Source organism: Cebus imitator, unplaced genomic scaffold, assembly GCF_001604975.1.
Source record: "Cebus imitator isolate Cc_AM_T3 unplaced genomic scaffold, Cebus_imitator-1.0 Scaffold52, whole genome shotgun sequence".
Classification (NCBI taxonomy): Eukaryota; Metazoa; Chordata; class Mammalia; order Primates; family Cebidae; genus Cebus; species Cebus imitator.
Window position 1 is genome coordinate 3,033,320 of NW_016107367.1, and position 13,950 is coordinate 3,047,269.

At 40.1% G+C, this 13,950-nt stretch overlaps 1 protein-coding gene and 1 long non-coding RNA gene across 5 annotated transcripts in view; one reads left to right on the forward strand and one right to left on the reverse strand.

Annotated features, from left to right (window-relative positions):
* LOC108304077 overlaps positions 1-2,724 on the reverse strand; it is a 7,968-nt gene extending 5,244 nt beyond the window's left edge. The window contains exon 1 of the long non-coding RNA XR_001825117.2: positions 2,404-2,724. This is a non-coding gene — a long non-coding RNA (uncharacterized LOC108304077). The remainder of the gene's footprint in view (positions 1-2,403) is intronic.
* The window catches only part of WARS1 (tryptophanyl-tRNA synthetase 1), a 40,190-nt gene that overhangs the window by 10,582 nt on the left and 15,658 nt on the right, over positions 1-13,950 (forward strand). For all 4 annotated transcript variants that reach the window (XM_017528123.1, XM_037738326.1, XM_017528121.1 and 1 more), the window contains 4 exons: positions 3,567-3,780; positions 5,090-5,198; positions 12,138-12,257; positions 12,831-13,013. In XM_017528123.1, coding sequence (XP_017383612.1) covers positions 3,567-3,780; positions 5,090-5,198; positions 12,138-12,257; positions 12,831-13,013 — 626 coding nt within the window. The remainder of the gene's footprint in view (positions 1-3,566; positions 3,781-5,089; positions 5,199-12,137; positions 12,258-12,830; positions 13,014-13,950) is intronic.

Consider the following 13,950-nt stretch of genomic DNA (forward strand, 5'->3'; position numbering starts at 1 on the left):
GGCTAATTTTTGTATATTTAGTAGAGACGGGGTTTTGCCATGTTGGCCAGGCTGATCTTAAACTCCTGACCTCAGGCGATCTGCCCACTTCAGCCTCCCAAAGTGCTGGGATGACAGGTGTGAGCCACCATGCCCGGCCCAACTTCCATCACTTTCAACTCCCGTTATCTGTTATCTTCTTTTCAAACATCTCTTCCTTGCTTGTTACCAGATGGTGTCAACTATCTCACATTCCTCAGTAATTTACTTTGACTGTTTGGTACCCAATTTAAACGTGTGTGTGTGTGTGTGTGTGTGTGTGTGTGTGTGTGTGTTTTGGGACAGGGTCTCCCTCTTTCCACGTTGGATTGCAGTGGTTTGATTGTAGCTCAGTGCCCTGGAACTCCTGGGCTCAAGAGTGATCCTCCCACCTTAGCCTACCAAGTTGCTGGGATTATAGATACAAGCCACTGCACCCAGCTCGTATTTTAAAGGAAATAAATAGCACTGAAAGAAAGTAATGTCAAAAAAAAAAAAGAAGTTGCTTATTTACAGAAAGCGATTTACTCACCAAATAGGGCTTGAAAGATTAAACCAAGTTGTTTTAAAACAAAAATATAAAATAAATAAAAGACCCAGTGGGGTTATGTAAGCCCATCATTTTGTGGTGCTATTTTTGTCCATTTAATATTAAATTTGAATAACATTTAGTAAATGTTTTTAGTTAGTAATTCTTAGTGACTGCAATTATGTTCATTATTTTAGTCAACTTAATACATTTTGTAATAACTCTTCCAAGTGTATTCTTTGACTAATGCAATTGACTGGCACACGTTGAAGACATCAGAGGTTACACAAAGAGACCAGAGTTAAATGATGAAAAACTCAAAAGTACATTTGTGTCTGACCCTGAAATGTCTTGGTACTACAAGCATTTGATGTTTTGGAAATTTTAAAAATTAACTTTAACAAAATAGTTTGAGCCACATTGGGAGTGCCAGTTCTCTGAGAGGGCACCATCAGCTCTTCCTTGGCCTGCCATTTATCTAGGCATGGACCTCAAAGATCTTTTCTGCGCCAGTGTATCTAAAGAGCAAGATCAACATCCTTCAGTAGCAGCAGCTCATTAAAGCAGAGAGTTTCCTAAGGGGGAATAAGTCAGAATCTGAGGGCTGTGAGGGGAAATAGTTTGAACAGAACTGAAGAAGCAATGCTGCATCTTAGATACTAAGAAAGAGAGCAGAGTCTTTTTCTTCTCCTTTTTGTGTAAGTAACTTCAAAATCTAAATATACCGCTAATACAGAGAAATATGCTGATCATAAGCAGACACCTCAGTGAATTTTCACAAAACGACCACATCTGTGTAACCAGCACCCAAATCAAGAGCCAGCATAGAGCACCTGGAAGCCACCCTCATGCCCCTCAGCCTCTGCCATGACTCCTTCCACCAGGGCTAGCTCTACCTGTGGTTGAACTGTATGTAATCAAGTAGTATATAGACTTGGGTCTGGCTTTTTTTTCTGAACATTGGCTTTTGGCTGGGTAATGTGGCTCATGCCTATAATCCGAGCACTTAGGAGACCAAGACAGGAGGATCACTTGAGGCCAAGTGTTTGGGACCAGCCTGGACAACATAGTGAGACCCTGTCTCTACAAAAAATTTAAAAATTAGCCAGACATGGTGGCACACACCTGCAGTCCCAGCTACTCGAGAGACTGAAGTGAGACCCTGTCCCAAAAAAACAAAAATAACAAAACTGATCTGGTTTTTGGGGGAGGTGGGGTCTCACTCCATCACCCAGTTGGAGTGCAGTGGTGCAATCTTGGCTCACTGCAACCTCTGCCTCTCAGGCTCAAGCAGTCCTCCCACTTCAGCCCCCGATTAGCTAGGAACACAGGTGTGCGCCACCATGCGTGGCTAATTTTTTTTATTTTATTTTTGTAGAGACAGGGTTTTGCTATGTCGCCCAGTCTGGTCTTGAACTTCTGAGCTCAGGCAATCTACCCACCTTGGCCTTCCAAAGTGCTGGGATTACGGCGTGAGCCACTGCACCCAGCAAACATCAGCATTTGAATCCTGTTTCAGTGTCCTGGTTCAGACACTGATTAAGACTGATTATAAGAAAATAGACAAGGTGAGCCTGCTTGTCTATTTCAGTGCTATACCAGAATGCAGATGGTGCTTGAGCAGGGACATTGGTTAAATGCTTGACTTTTACAGAGCCTCTTAGTTACAAGCAGAATTAGACCACATAGAGTATGAAATGTCAACGAAGCTAGTTATTAAGGGATTATTGACCGCCGTGTACTTCAAGGCAAGGTAAGCCTTCCCATAGAGAATTGAATAGATTATACACACGAAACATTTATTTTCTGCAAGTACTGAGCCTAGGTACTACAGAAATGAGATGGGTAAAACATACCTATCTAACCTGGGCAAACATCTCATCTATGAGTTGTATCCATTGGGCTACTAATTCCACAAATCTGACTCATTTTAATGATGAGTTTTAGATGATTTTGTGGTTTGAAACACAGATCACTCTGGAATTGCAGTCCTCTCTGGTCTAGGTGCTGTATCTGATGCAACAGCTATCTCTTAATGGAGTGTGGTGTTTATAGAACATTCCGTACATGGTAAAAGGAATTTGAGGAGATTTTAAAAAAAGAACATTCTGTGTAAACTGTAAGTGGAAATGTTTGTATTTCCCTTGGCAAGCAAATTGGACTGGGTATATTCTTTGTTTGTGATCTAATCCAGCAAGGCCAATTACCGGAATAGAGCTTTAGGGCATAGCATGACTAATCAGCTTAATTAAGGCCTGCTTTTTTAAACACCAGGCTTCCAGGGGTGGCCACTATGGACTCCTGCAAAAGAGTCTTTAATAGATTTCCAGACTACCCAAGGGTGCATTTTACTTTTCTTGTTTCTTTTTTTTCAAGATAGTTTGATAAAACACTAAAGTGTAGTGATAAGACTCTTTCCCAGTGAATCCCTCCTTAATTTATAGCCTGAGAACCTACATTTTTTGTCCTTGCTTTTATCTGTTTTAGTTGCTCTTACTATCCTTAGTGACATCTCTGGTTAAATTTCCATAAATATTCATTCAATGTAATGTAAAAATTACATTACATTGAATGTAAAAATTCAATGCGTGTAATGTAAAAATTTAGTTCCAATGCAGAATTCCAGGATACTCAAAGGAACTTGTCACACACGTTCTCTGGCATCAGTGGCATTTGACAAATCTTTAGCATATGAACTTTGTCACAAACGACAGTATATATTGTGTCACTGCAATTGTCCCAAAGTGTTCATGGTAGCACAAGAATAACAGATAAAAATGAAGTGTTTTTGAGCCGATGACTTGCTGTGATTCTATGGGTAAGCTCCTTCTCTCTGAGTCTCAGATTCTTGAGCTGGAAAAGGACAGTGACAATGATGCCTGCCTTGTAGGGTTGGTGTGAGACTAACTGAGGTCACGTGTGTGAAAGGATTTAGCACAGTGCCTGCCAGAGAATGGGCATTCAGCAAATAGCAGCTATTAGTAATACTTTTAGCCATCACTTTTGTTTCCTTTTTCAGGATGAAATTGATTCTGCAGTAAAGATGTTGCTGTCATTAAAAATGAGCTACAAAGCTGCCATGGGGGAGGATTACAAGGCTGACTGTCCTCCAGAGAACCCAGCACCTAGCAATAATCATGACCTAGACGCCACAGAAGCTGAAGAGGATTTTGTGGACCCATGGACAGTACAGACGAGCAGTGCAAAAGGCATAGACTATGATAAGCTCATTGGTACGTCCTCTTTTTTCCTCCCAGAAAAAGCCTCATCTTTTAGAAGTGATCCCATTGAGTTGAGTCCATTAATGTTTTTAAATTTTGAGTTAATCATAAATTCAGTGGAGCTTCAATACCAAGGAAAAAGTGGATCCTAAAATCTTTTGGTTGTACAACATTCCCAAAGGACTATTTTAAAATAAAATAACAATATAAAACAAATTTCAAAATAGTGATCTATAGTAGACAGCTTAGTAGAAGCTTTTCCCTTTTTTTGAGCACTTCAGAACTTGGAAAAGCTCTATTGAAATGGTCATTTAAGGCCAGGCGTGGTGGCTCACACCTGTAATCTCAGCACTTTGGGAGGCCAAGGCAGGCAGATCACGAGGTCAAGAGATCGAGACTATCCTGGCCAACATGGTGAAACCCTGTCTCTACTAAAAGATACAAAAATTAGCCGGACGTGGTGGCACGCGCTTGTAGTCCCAGCTACTCAGGAGGTTGAGGCAGGAGAATTGCTTGAATCCAGGAGGCGGAGATTGCAGTGAGCCAAGATTGCTCCACTGCACTCCAGCCTGGTGACAGAGCAAGACTGTGTCTCAAAAAAGAAAAAAAAAAAGAAAAGAAATGGTTGTTTAAAACATTTAGTAGCTATAAGTCAATTATAGATTACTTAGATTTCACCTCCAGTAATGGATATTGGAGTGGATACTGGCTATGGACCTAGAAGGCTGGAAGTCAGCTTAAGAGTGATGACTTTGCCATTCCATTGAAGTCTTTACTCTGAGATCATTGCTGATTGTCACAGAAGAAACAGAACTAAAATGTTTCATCCAAGTCAAAGCCATTTTCCATGATTTGAGTATAGACTATCGATGACGGAAAATTCACTTGACAACAGACATTAATTCAGTTCAACAAATAAACAATGTGAGAAATCATGATTGTCAATGAATATAAATTTTACCTCGAGTGAATATATATATATAAATATGTGTGTATATTTGTATTTTGTTGTCAAAAGTTGCTAGCTGGACCACATTCTGGTTGTTTCCCATCAGAATAACCGGTCTCAGACAAAACAGCATTTTGTGTTGTAATTTACTTCCTGTTTTGTTAGTCGTGCTGATCTCAGCTGTTATTTTAATACAAAGGCCTTTTACTTTATGTTGGGGGTAAAGACATTTAGTAGAAGGCCTAAAGAGGTTTGCATTCATTAAGACTGTGCACGGATCACTCCCTTTTCACCTTCATTTCAATAATATCTGATCACTAAACGTCCTGCCACATAAGAAAGTCATCTCGTCTTTTTTCCAATTTTTTCCAGTTCGGTTCGGAAGCAGTAAAATTGACAAAGAGCTAATAAACCGAATAGAGAGAGCCACCGGCCAAAGACCACACCACTTCTTGCGCAGAGGCATCTTCTTCTCACACAGGTCAGGGGCCCTTCACCACAGATCTTCTCACCTGTCCTCTTTTTTAGTTCAAAAAATCATAAGACAGCTCTCTTAATAAGCTACCTGGCACTGTGGGAAAAGTGATGGCCAGCTGTCAGAAAGCTGGGATCCACCCTCTGTCCTGTCAGTACCCACTTTGGGATCATGCTTGTCCATTCACCCGCAGGCCCTTAGTTTTTTCATTTGTAGACTACCCACCTCACAAGATGGGAATCAATAGATTGCAGATGAGACTTGCCAGATGACATGCTGTAAATAAATTATAAAATGTCACGAAAACAAAAGAGATTAATATGTCCAAGTTCAACATTTCCCACACGACAAACAGTAGGCTTCCTAAAATTCCTAACCCTCTTCCTCCTATTGTATTGACTTGCTCATAAATCATACCAAAAGACAAGCCAATAGAGAATGCGTGGAACAGAGCATCTGTACCTCAAGCCATAAATTCCATGCAGATAACATTCAAGATATGGGCAGGTTCCAAAGGGTTTCTGCCTCTCCCACCCTACAGGTTATCTGGGTTGAGGCAGGACCATTTTTGAAGCTGTGTCCATGGAATTTATGATCTGAGATAGGGTCGTTCTGTTCTACTGGCACTTCGTGATTATAGGAGAATAGCTCCCAGGGCAGAGCCCAGCAGTCTGCTCAAACACTTTGAATTCTACCTGCAAAGAACTCCAGGCCTTGCTCAACCCACTTTCTGGGCAGATTGTAATCAAAAAGTTTTCCTTAATTAACATATTATAAAACTCACTTTTGTAAGTATACAATTAAGTGGGTTTTAGTATATTCACAAGGGTGTGAGACCATCATGACTATCTAATTCCAAAACATTTCATCACCCCAAAAAGAAACCTCTAACCATTAACCCATTTATGCCAGAGGTGGCAAAATTTTTTTGTGAAAAATCAGACCTTGGCGATCATCTTGAGCAGTAGGATATAAATAACTCCTACAAGCTTAGCGTTCCAATAATGGAACACTAGGCATAAATGGGTTAAGCAGTCATCCCCCATTTCTCCCTCCCAACTGGCAACCATTAATCTGTTTTCTATATATATAGATTTAAGCATTTCATATAAAGGATTGTATAACGTGGCCTTTTGTGTCTGGCTTTTACTTTGCATAACATTTTTAAGGTTCCTCCACGTTGTAGCATATATCAGAACTGGATTCCTTTTTATTGCCAAATAATATTTCATTGAATAGATATAACTCACATTTTGTTTATTCATTGGTTAGTTGATGGACATTTGAGTTATTTTCACTTTTTGGTTATCAATAATGCTGCTCTGACCATTTGTATACAAGTTTTTGGGTGGATGTATGTTTTCAATTCTCTTGAGCATATACAGCTAGTGCTCGACTTACGACCACGACTGGTTCCGACAGACTGGTTGTAACATGATTTGGTCATAAGTTGAGTAGGCTATACGTACAGTACTGTGAAATGATGTTACAAAAATCTTTAGGTCATATTTTATCATAATTTTCTTTCATTATTGTTATATATCATAATTTTCTTTGTTCATTTTATGCCATTTGTATCATCTCTACACCATTTTGTTTCTTATTTTTACATTCGTCAGGTTTAAGTAAAACACTGTATTACCAGTACAACTGGTTTAATATTTGTAAAACATACAAAATTACGAAATACAGGTGCATACAAAAATACAAAATACAGGTGTAAAAAATACCATAGGAAACATTTTCCCAATTGCAAAACATATCAAAATATATAAACATGTACGAAACATTTTATTGGCCGCTGGTGCTTGGCTGCGGATCGTTGATGTCGTCATCTGAGGCAGCAGTTGGGGTTACCGGAGCTGGTTTTTTCATAAACATGGTGAGCTTTGTCTGAATCGTATGTTTCTTTTTTTCTTCATAAATTTCACGATACGGACGAAACACATCGTGCGCCATCCGTTCAATCCTTGCAAATCGTTCGATGTTTGGGTCCATTGCTTCGAAATGTATAAGAAGTTTATTGGGAGGGGTTTGATGAAAAATATCCAAGACACAAAACACAAATTGCTGTACCGAGTCTGGGATAACAGTTGAAATGGTGCACGCGGAGATGGTAGTGCTGCCGGAAGCTGGTCCACACTGTCATACGCCCAGCTGGGCAACGTTTACACTGCCAGACGCAGAGCAGTCATGGCTAGCGATTGTGGTCGTAAAGTCGAATGGTCGTAAGTTGCATAGGTTGTAAGTCAGTCAATACCTGTACCTGGAAATAGAATTAATGGCTTATATAGTAATTCCACGTTTAACTCTTTGAGGAACTGACAGACTTTTCTGCAGCAACTGTATCATTTTACTTTCCCACCAGCAACATAGGAAGCTCCCAGTTTCTCCACAGCCTCACCTACACTTGTTATTTTCCATGGTGTTGTGTTTTATAGCCATCCTAATGTGTGTGAAGTAGTATCTCATTGTGGTTTTTATTTGTATTTCCCTAATGACTAGTGATGTTGAGAATCTTTTCAAAGATATTAACAATTTTTATATCTTGTTTGGAGAAATGTCTATTCAGATCCTTTGCCTACTTTTTAATTGGGTTGTCTTTTTATTGTTGAGTTATAATAGTTCTTTATATATTCTGGATACTAGTTTCTTATCCATATAATACTTGCAAATATTTGCTTCCATTATATAGGTTGTCTCTTAACTCTTCTGATGGTCCTTTGAAGTATAAAAGTTTTTTTTTGTTTTTTGTTTTTTTTTTGAGACAGAGTTTCGGTCTCGTTACCCAGGCTGGAGTGCAATGGCGCGATCTCGGCTCACCACAACCTCTGCCTCCTGGGTTCAGGCAATTCTCCTGCCTCAGCCTCCTGAGTAGCTGGGACTACAGGCACGCGCCACCATGCCCAGCTAATTTTTTTTGTAGTTTTAGTAGAGACAGGGTTTCACCATGTTGACCAGGATGGTCTCGATCTCTTGACCTCGTGATCCACCCGCCTCGGCCTCCCAAAGTGCTGGGATTACAGGCTTGAGCCACCGCGCCCAGCCGAAGTATAAAAGTTTTTAAATTTTGATGAAGTCCAGTTTATTTTATCTTTGATTGATTGTGTTTTTAATATGATATCTAAGAAACCACTGCCTAACCAAAGGTTGTGGTTTTAGCTCTTACTTTTCAGTTTCTTATCCTTTTTGAGTTAATGTTTGTATATTTGTGAGGTACAGCTCCAACTTCGTTCTTTTTTTTGAGACAGAGTCATCTTGCTCTGTTGCCCAGGCTGAAATGCGATCTCGGCTCACCACAACCTCCGCCTCCCAGGGTTCAAGTGATACTCCTGCCTCAGCCTCCTGAGTAGCTGGGACTACAGGTGCGCGCCACCATGCCCAGCTAATTTTTGTATTTTTAGTATAGACAGGGTTTTATTATCTTGGCCAGGCTGGTCTTGAACTCCTGACCTCATAATCTGCCCACCTCAGCCTGTCAAAGTGCTGGGATTACAGGTGTGAACCACCACACCCGGCCTATCTCAGCACTCTTTTTCAAAGAGACTATTCTTTCCTTACTGAATTTTTTGGCATTTTTTGCCAAGAATCAATTGGCCATATATTTAAAGATTTCATTCTAGAGTTTCAACTCTATGCCACTGATCTATATATCTATCCTTATGCTAGTACTACATAGACTTGATTACTATAGCTCTGTAGTCAGTTTTGAAGTTAGAAAATGTGGATCCCCAAACTTTGTTCTTTTTCAAGATTGTTGAGGTATTCTAGGCCCCTTGCATTTCCATACGAATTTCAGCTTTCCCATTTCCGCAAAAGCAGCAGCTGGGATTTTGATAGGGATTGCACTGAATCTGGAGATTGGTTTGTAGAGTACTGCCATCTTAAAATATTAATTCATGAACATGGGATTTCTTTTTACTTCTTTCATTTCTTTCTTTGATATTTTGTAATTTTCAGTGTATAGGTTTTGCTATGCACTTTGATTAAATCATAAGGATTTTATCTTTTTAATGCTATTGTAAATGGCATTTTCTTAATTTCATTTTCAGATTGTTCATTGCTACTGGATAGAAATACAACTGATGGCCAGGCACGGTGGCTCACACCTGTAATCCCAGCACTTTGGGAGGCTGAGCAGGTGGATCACTTGAGGTCAGGAGCTCGAGACCAGCCTGACCATGGTGAAACCCCATCTCTACTAAAAATACAAAATTAGCCCAGCATGGTGATGGGTGCCTGTAATCCCAGCTACTCAAGAGACTGAGGCAAGAGAATTGCTTGAACCCGGGAGGCGGAGATTGCAGTGAGCAAAGATCACGCCATTGCACTCCAGCCTGGGCAACGAGCAAAACTCTATCTCAAAACAAAAAAAAAATACAACTAATGTTTGTGTATTAATCTTATATCATGAAATTTTGCTGAGCTTATTAGCTCTAATGCTTTTTTCTTTTTGCAGATCGTATAGGATTTTCTGCATATAGGATTATATCTCCTATTATTAGAGACAGTTTTACTTCCTTTTTTCTAATTTGGATTTTTTTTCTTTCCTAATTTCTCTGACTAGAACTTTCAGTAGGATGTTGAATAGTAGTGGTAAAAGTAGGCATCCTTTTCTTATTCCTGATCTTAGGGGACCAGCTTTCAGTAAAGACTGAATATACACCATTGAGTATGTTCGCTGTGGGTTTTCTATATACCCTTCATCATGTTAAAGTGTGTTTATTATGAAAAGATACTAGATTTTATCAAATGAGTTTTCTGTGTTTATTGAGATGATCATGTGGGTTTTGGCCTCTATTCTATTAGTATGGTGTATCACATTGATGGATTTTTGTGTGTTAAATCAACCTTGCATTCCTGGAACAAATCCCGCTTGATCATGGTGTTGAAAATCAGTTGATTTTCAATCATGTGTATAATCCTTTTTATGTGTTGCTGGATTTGGTTTGTGAGTTGCTGAGGATTTTTATATCTGCATTTATAAGGAATATTGGTCTACAGTTTTCTTTTAATGTCTTTGTCTGGTTTGGTATCAGGGTAATACTGGCCTCATAGAATTAGTTGGGATGTAGTTCTTATTCAGTTTTTTTGGAAAAGCTTGCAAAGGATTGGTGTTAATTCTTTTTTGAACATTTGATAGAATTTACCAGTGAAAAGGGGGTTTAGGGCTTTTCTTTGTAGGAAATTTTTTGATTACTAAATTCAGTCTTTTTGCTTGTTACAGACCTGTTCATATTGTCTGTTTCTTCTTGGGTTTGTTTCAGTAATTTGTTTCTAGGAATTTGTCTACTTCATCAAGGTTATCTTATTTATTGGTATACAGTTATTCCTAGTATTCCCTTATATAGTAATCCTTTTCATTCCTAGAAGGTTAGTAGTAGTACCCCTTCTTATATTCCTGATTTTGGTAATTTGAGTCTTCTCTTTTATTCCACCACCCCCACCCCCAGTCACTTTGGTTCAAAGTTTACTAATTTTGTTGGTTTGTAGTCAGCATTTTTTATCTTAGTATTACATGGTTCTTCTCACTGCCCTTATGACTTGTTTATTGACTGCAGTATAGTAATCCTGTAGCCTCTTGGCATAAGAAAGCATAGGACCTGAGGCATTTGCCCATTCTCAAATTTCAGGCTGCCACTCTATCTAATTTTATCATCTGTAAAATTGGGGATTAAATGAGATCTACCATGCACAATCAAACTTCAAGTGGTGGGCAGGTGCCTGGGTTCCGTCAGTAGCTGAATGAGTCTCTGCTGGAAACCCATCCTCATAAAAGATGAGCTCAAAATTGGAGCCCAGTAAATTTCTGCACACTTCTCAGGAGCACCTCAGGACGAAGCACACGATGTGTTCTCAGATGCTTCCTGTAAACACAGGAACAGCAGCTCATGGGACAACTGCATTTTTTTTCTCTTCTGTAAGGCCATAAAAGTTTAATTTAGCTAATTGTGAGAACCAAAGAAGGATACTTTACTTCCAAAATTATGGGTTATTTTCTTTCCTTATTTCAAAAGCAGCATGTGAGCATTTCGTGGGGAATAAAATAAAAACTAAGCCCAAAAACCAAACACCCACAATTGTATCAGTCCAGAGATGAGCACCACTGACGCTGGTCTTGGGGAATGTAAGGAGAAGTCACTTTCAGAATACTCTTCTCTAGATTCTTCTACCCAGACCTCTGGAAAACGTAGATATTCCTCTTGTATTTGGGGACACTTTACCCAGAAACAAAGGGCATTCATCCTGGAGTGCTGGTTTCCCACCCTGCTGAACATTGGAACCTCACAGAGCTTTTTAAAATTACACATTCCCAGAGAGCACCTCAGATCCATTGAATCAATCTCTGGAGGCAGGGCCCAGGCAGCTGAGACTGGAAGCAACCTCGTGGGGAGGCGAATGACTCTAGAGTGACTTGCAGATGAAGATACCTAGTCCCAAGTTGGCTGAGGGACCCAGATCAGATCTCCAGCTGGGGACTTGACCTCTGAACTCCCAGAGGACAATTCTTACTTTCCCTGCTAAGCCAGGACTGTATGGTCCCATGTAGTTTGCCTGGTCTTGCTCTGAGAGTCCTCGAGCTGCGTGATTCTGAGCAAGGATTGTATGGTGTTGGCCTAGTGTCCCCAGGGAAGTGGACCAAGCTCATAGTATGTCAGCACTGATGTTTGGAGGGATTCCAAGAGCCCCAGTAACTGCACAGCCAGATCCGTCTTTTAAACATGTCATTCCAAACCTGCACATTTTATATTTTAAAACACTCATAGAAGAAACCATTTCAGTAGAAGTTTCCTGTCATTTTTATATCATAGGCACCAAAGGTAACAAACTCTAGTTATCTATGTTGTTTCATCTCTGTCTTTGTTTTTCATTTCCAAAAGTACACTAGTGCTTTGATGTTTTTCTCAGAAAATCACACTTTTCCTCTTCTCCTTTTTCCTTTAGAGATATGAATCAGGTTCTTGATGCCTATGAAAATAAGAAGCCATTTTATCTGTACACGGGCAGGGGCCCCTCTTCTGAAGCAATGCATGTGGGTCACCTCATTCCATTTATTTTCACAAAGTAAGTATTGGATCTTATGAATTTTCTTACTCTCTTAGTGAATTGAGAATGTTACTTATAAACCATGTTTAGAACTGACAAGATCATGCTAGTTCATTTGCTGAGCAGCCAAGATGTCAAGAGTTGGCACTTTTTTGGCTTCCATTCACTTTGTTCCTGGGCTCACTTCAGAGGAACATGGAGTGATGGGGAGAGTGCAGCTTTGGAGTCAGCCAGACGTGCTCCTCTTCTCATCCTGCTCCGTGTCCACATGGCCATGGGCCAGCTACTTCTCTGAGTCTGAGTTTCCACATCTTCAAGATGAGACTGATACCTGCCTCATAAAGCTATTGTAAGGTTTCAAAACAAAGTGTATAGAGCAGCCAACACAGGGCATACTGGGCCATCTTGGTCAATAAATGGTAGTAGCCCTTATCATTATCCAAAGTCAAATTCATATCATGATTCAAATTGTGGTTTTGTAGGCAAGAAAGTTTTAACCTACATTAAGTAGGAATCATGTTTTCAGATGCATAGTGGCATTCCTCCACAGGGGAGACGAGACATCAGCTTTCTTCCCCCATGTTTCTTTAGGTGGCTCCAGGATGTGTTTAACGTGCCCTTGGTCATCCAGATGACGGATGACGAGAAGTATCTGTGGAAGGACCTGACTCTGGACCAGGCCTACGGCTATGCTGTGGAGAATGCCAAGGACATCATTGCCTGTGGCTTTGACATCAACAAGACTTTCATTTTCTCTGACCTGGACTACATGGGGTAAGGAGAAAATGCCTGGCTGCCTTTTTCAATAGGTAGAGGCAGATGTCAAGTTGCTATGACCACAGCTAAATCCGAAATACCTGAAATGGTCTTAAGGCCTGATAAATGTTCTTCTTCCTTCATTAAATGCTATGAGCTGGTTTATTGGTTTTATTTTATTTATTTTTTTTTTTTTTTGAGATGGAGTTTCGCTCTTGTTACCCAGGCTGGAGTGCAATGGCGCGATCTCAGCTCACCGCAACCTCCGCCTCCTGGGTTCAGGCAATTCTCCTGCCTCAGCCTCCTGAGTAGCTGGGATTACAGGCACGTGCCACCATGCCCAGCTAATTTTTTGTATTTTTAATAGAGACGGGGTTTCACCATGTTGACCAGGATGGTCTCGATCTCTTGACCTCGTGATCCACCCGCCTTGGCCTCCCAAAGTGCTGGGATTACAGGCTTGAGCCACCGCGCCCGGCCTATTGGTTTTATTTACCAATAATTTTAGAAGTGAAAATCTGTGTATATAAATAGAAAGGATTAAGTGATATCAATATCTTAAGGACTCGATTATTGCCTCCATAATTAAATTTACAGAAATTTAAAATACGGACTCAGCCACAGCACAATGGCATCTCAGATTTTCATCCCCAGCTGTGCCAGGAAGTCCTGCATTGCAGTGTCTCACCAAGGATAGTCAGTCTTCCAAAGTATGTCTTCATCCTTTTCAATGTACCTTTTCCTCACAGAGCGAAGACTCAGTGGCTACATAGTTCCTCAGTCTAGTTCTTTTAATCAGCCATTTAATAGACCAAAATATTTTGTTCTGAAAATCCTTCAAGTTTTACTCCACATGATTACAAGAAAGTGTTAGAAAAATAAGACTTTGGTCAACCATCACAGGAAGAATGCTATTTAGCTCAACAAATATTTCTTGAGCTCCTAAGTTGTGGTA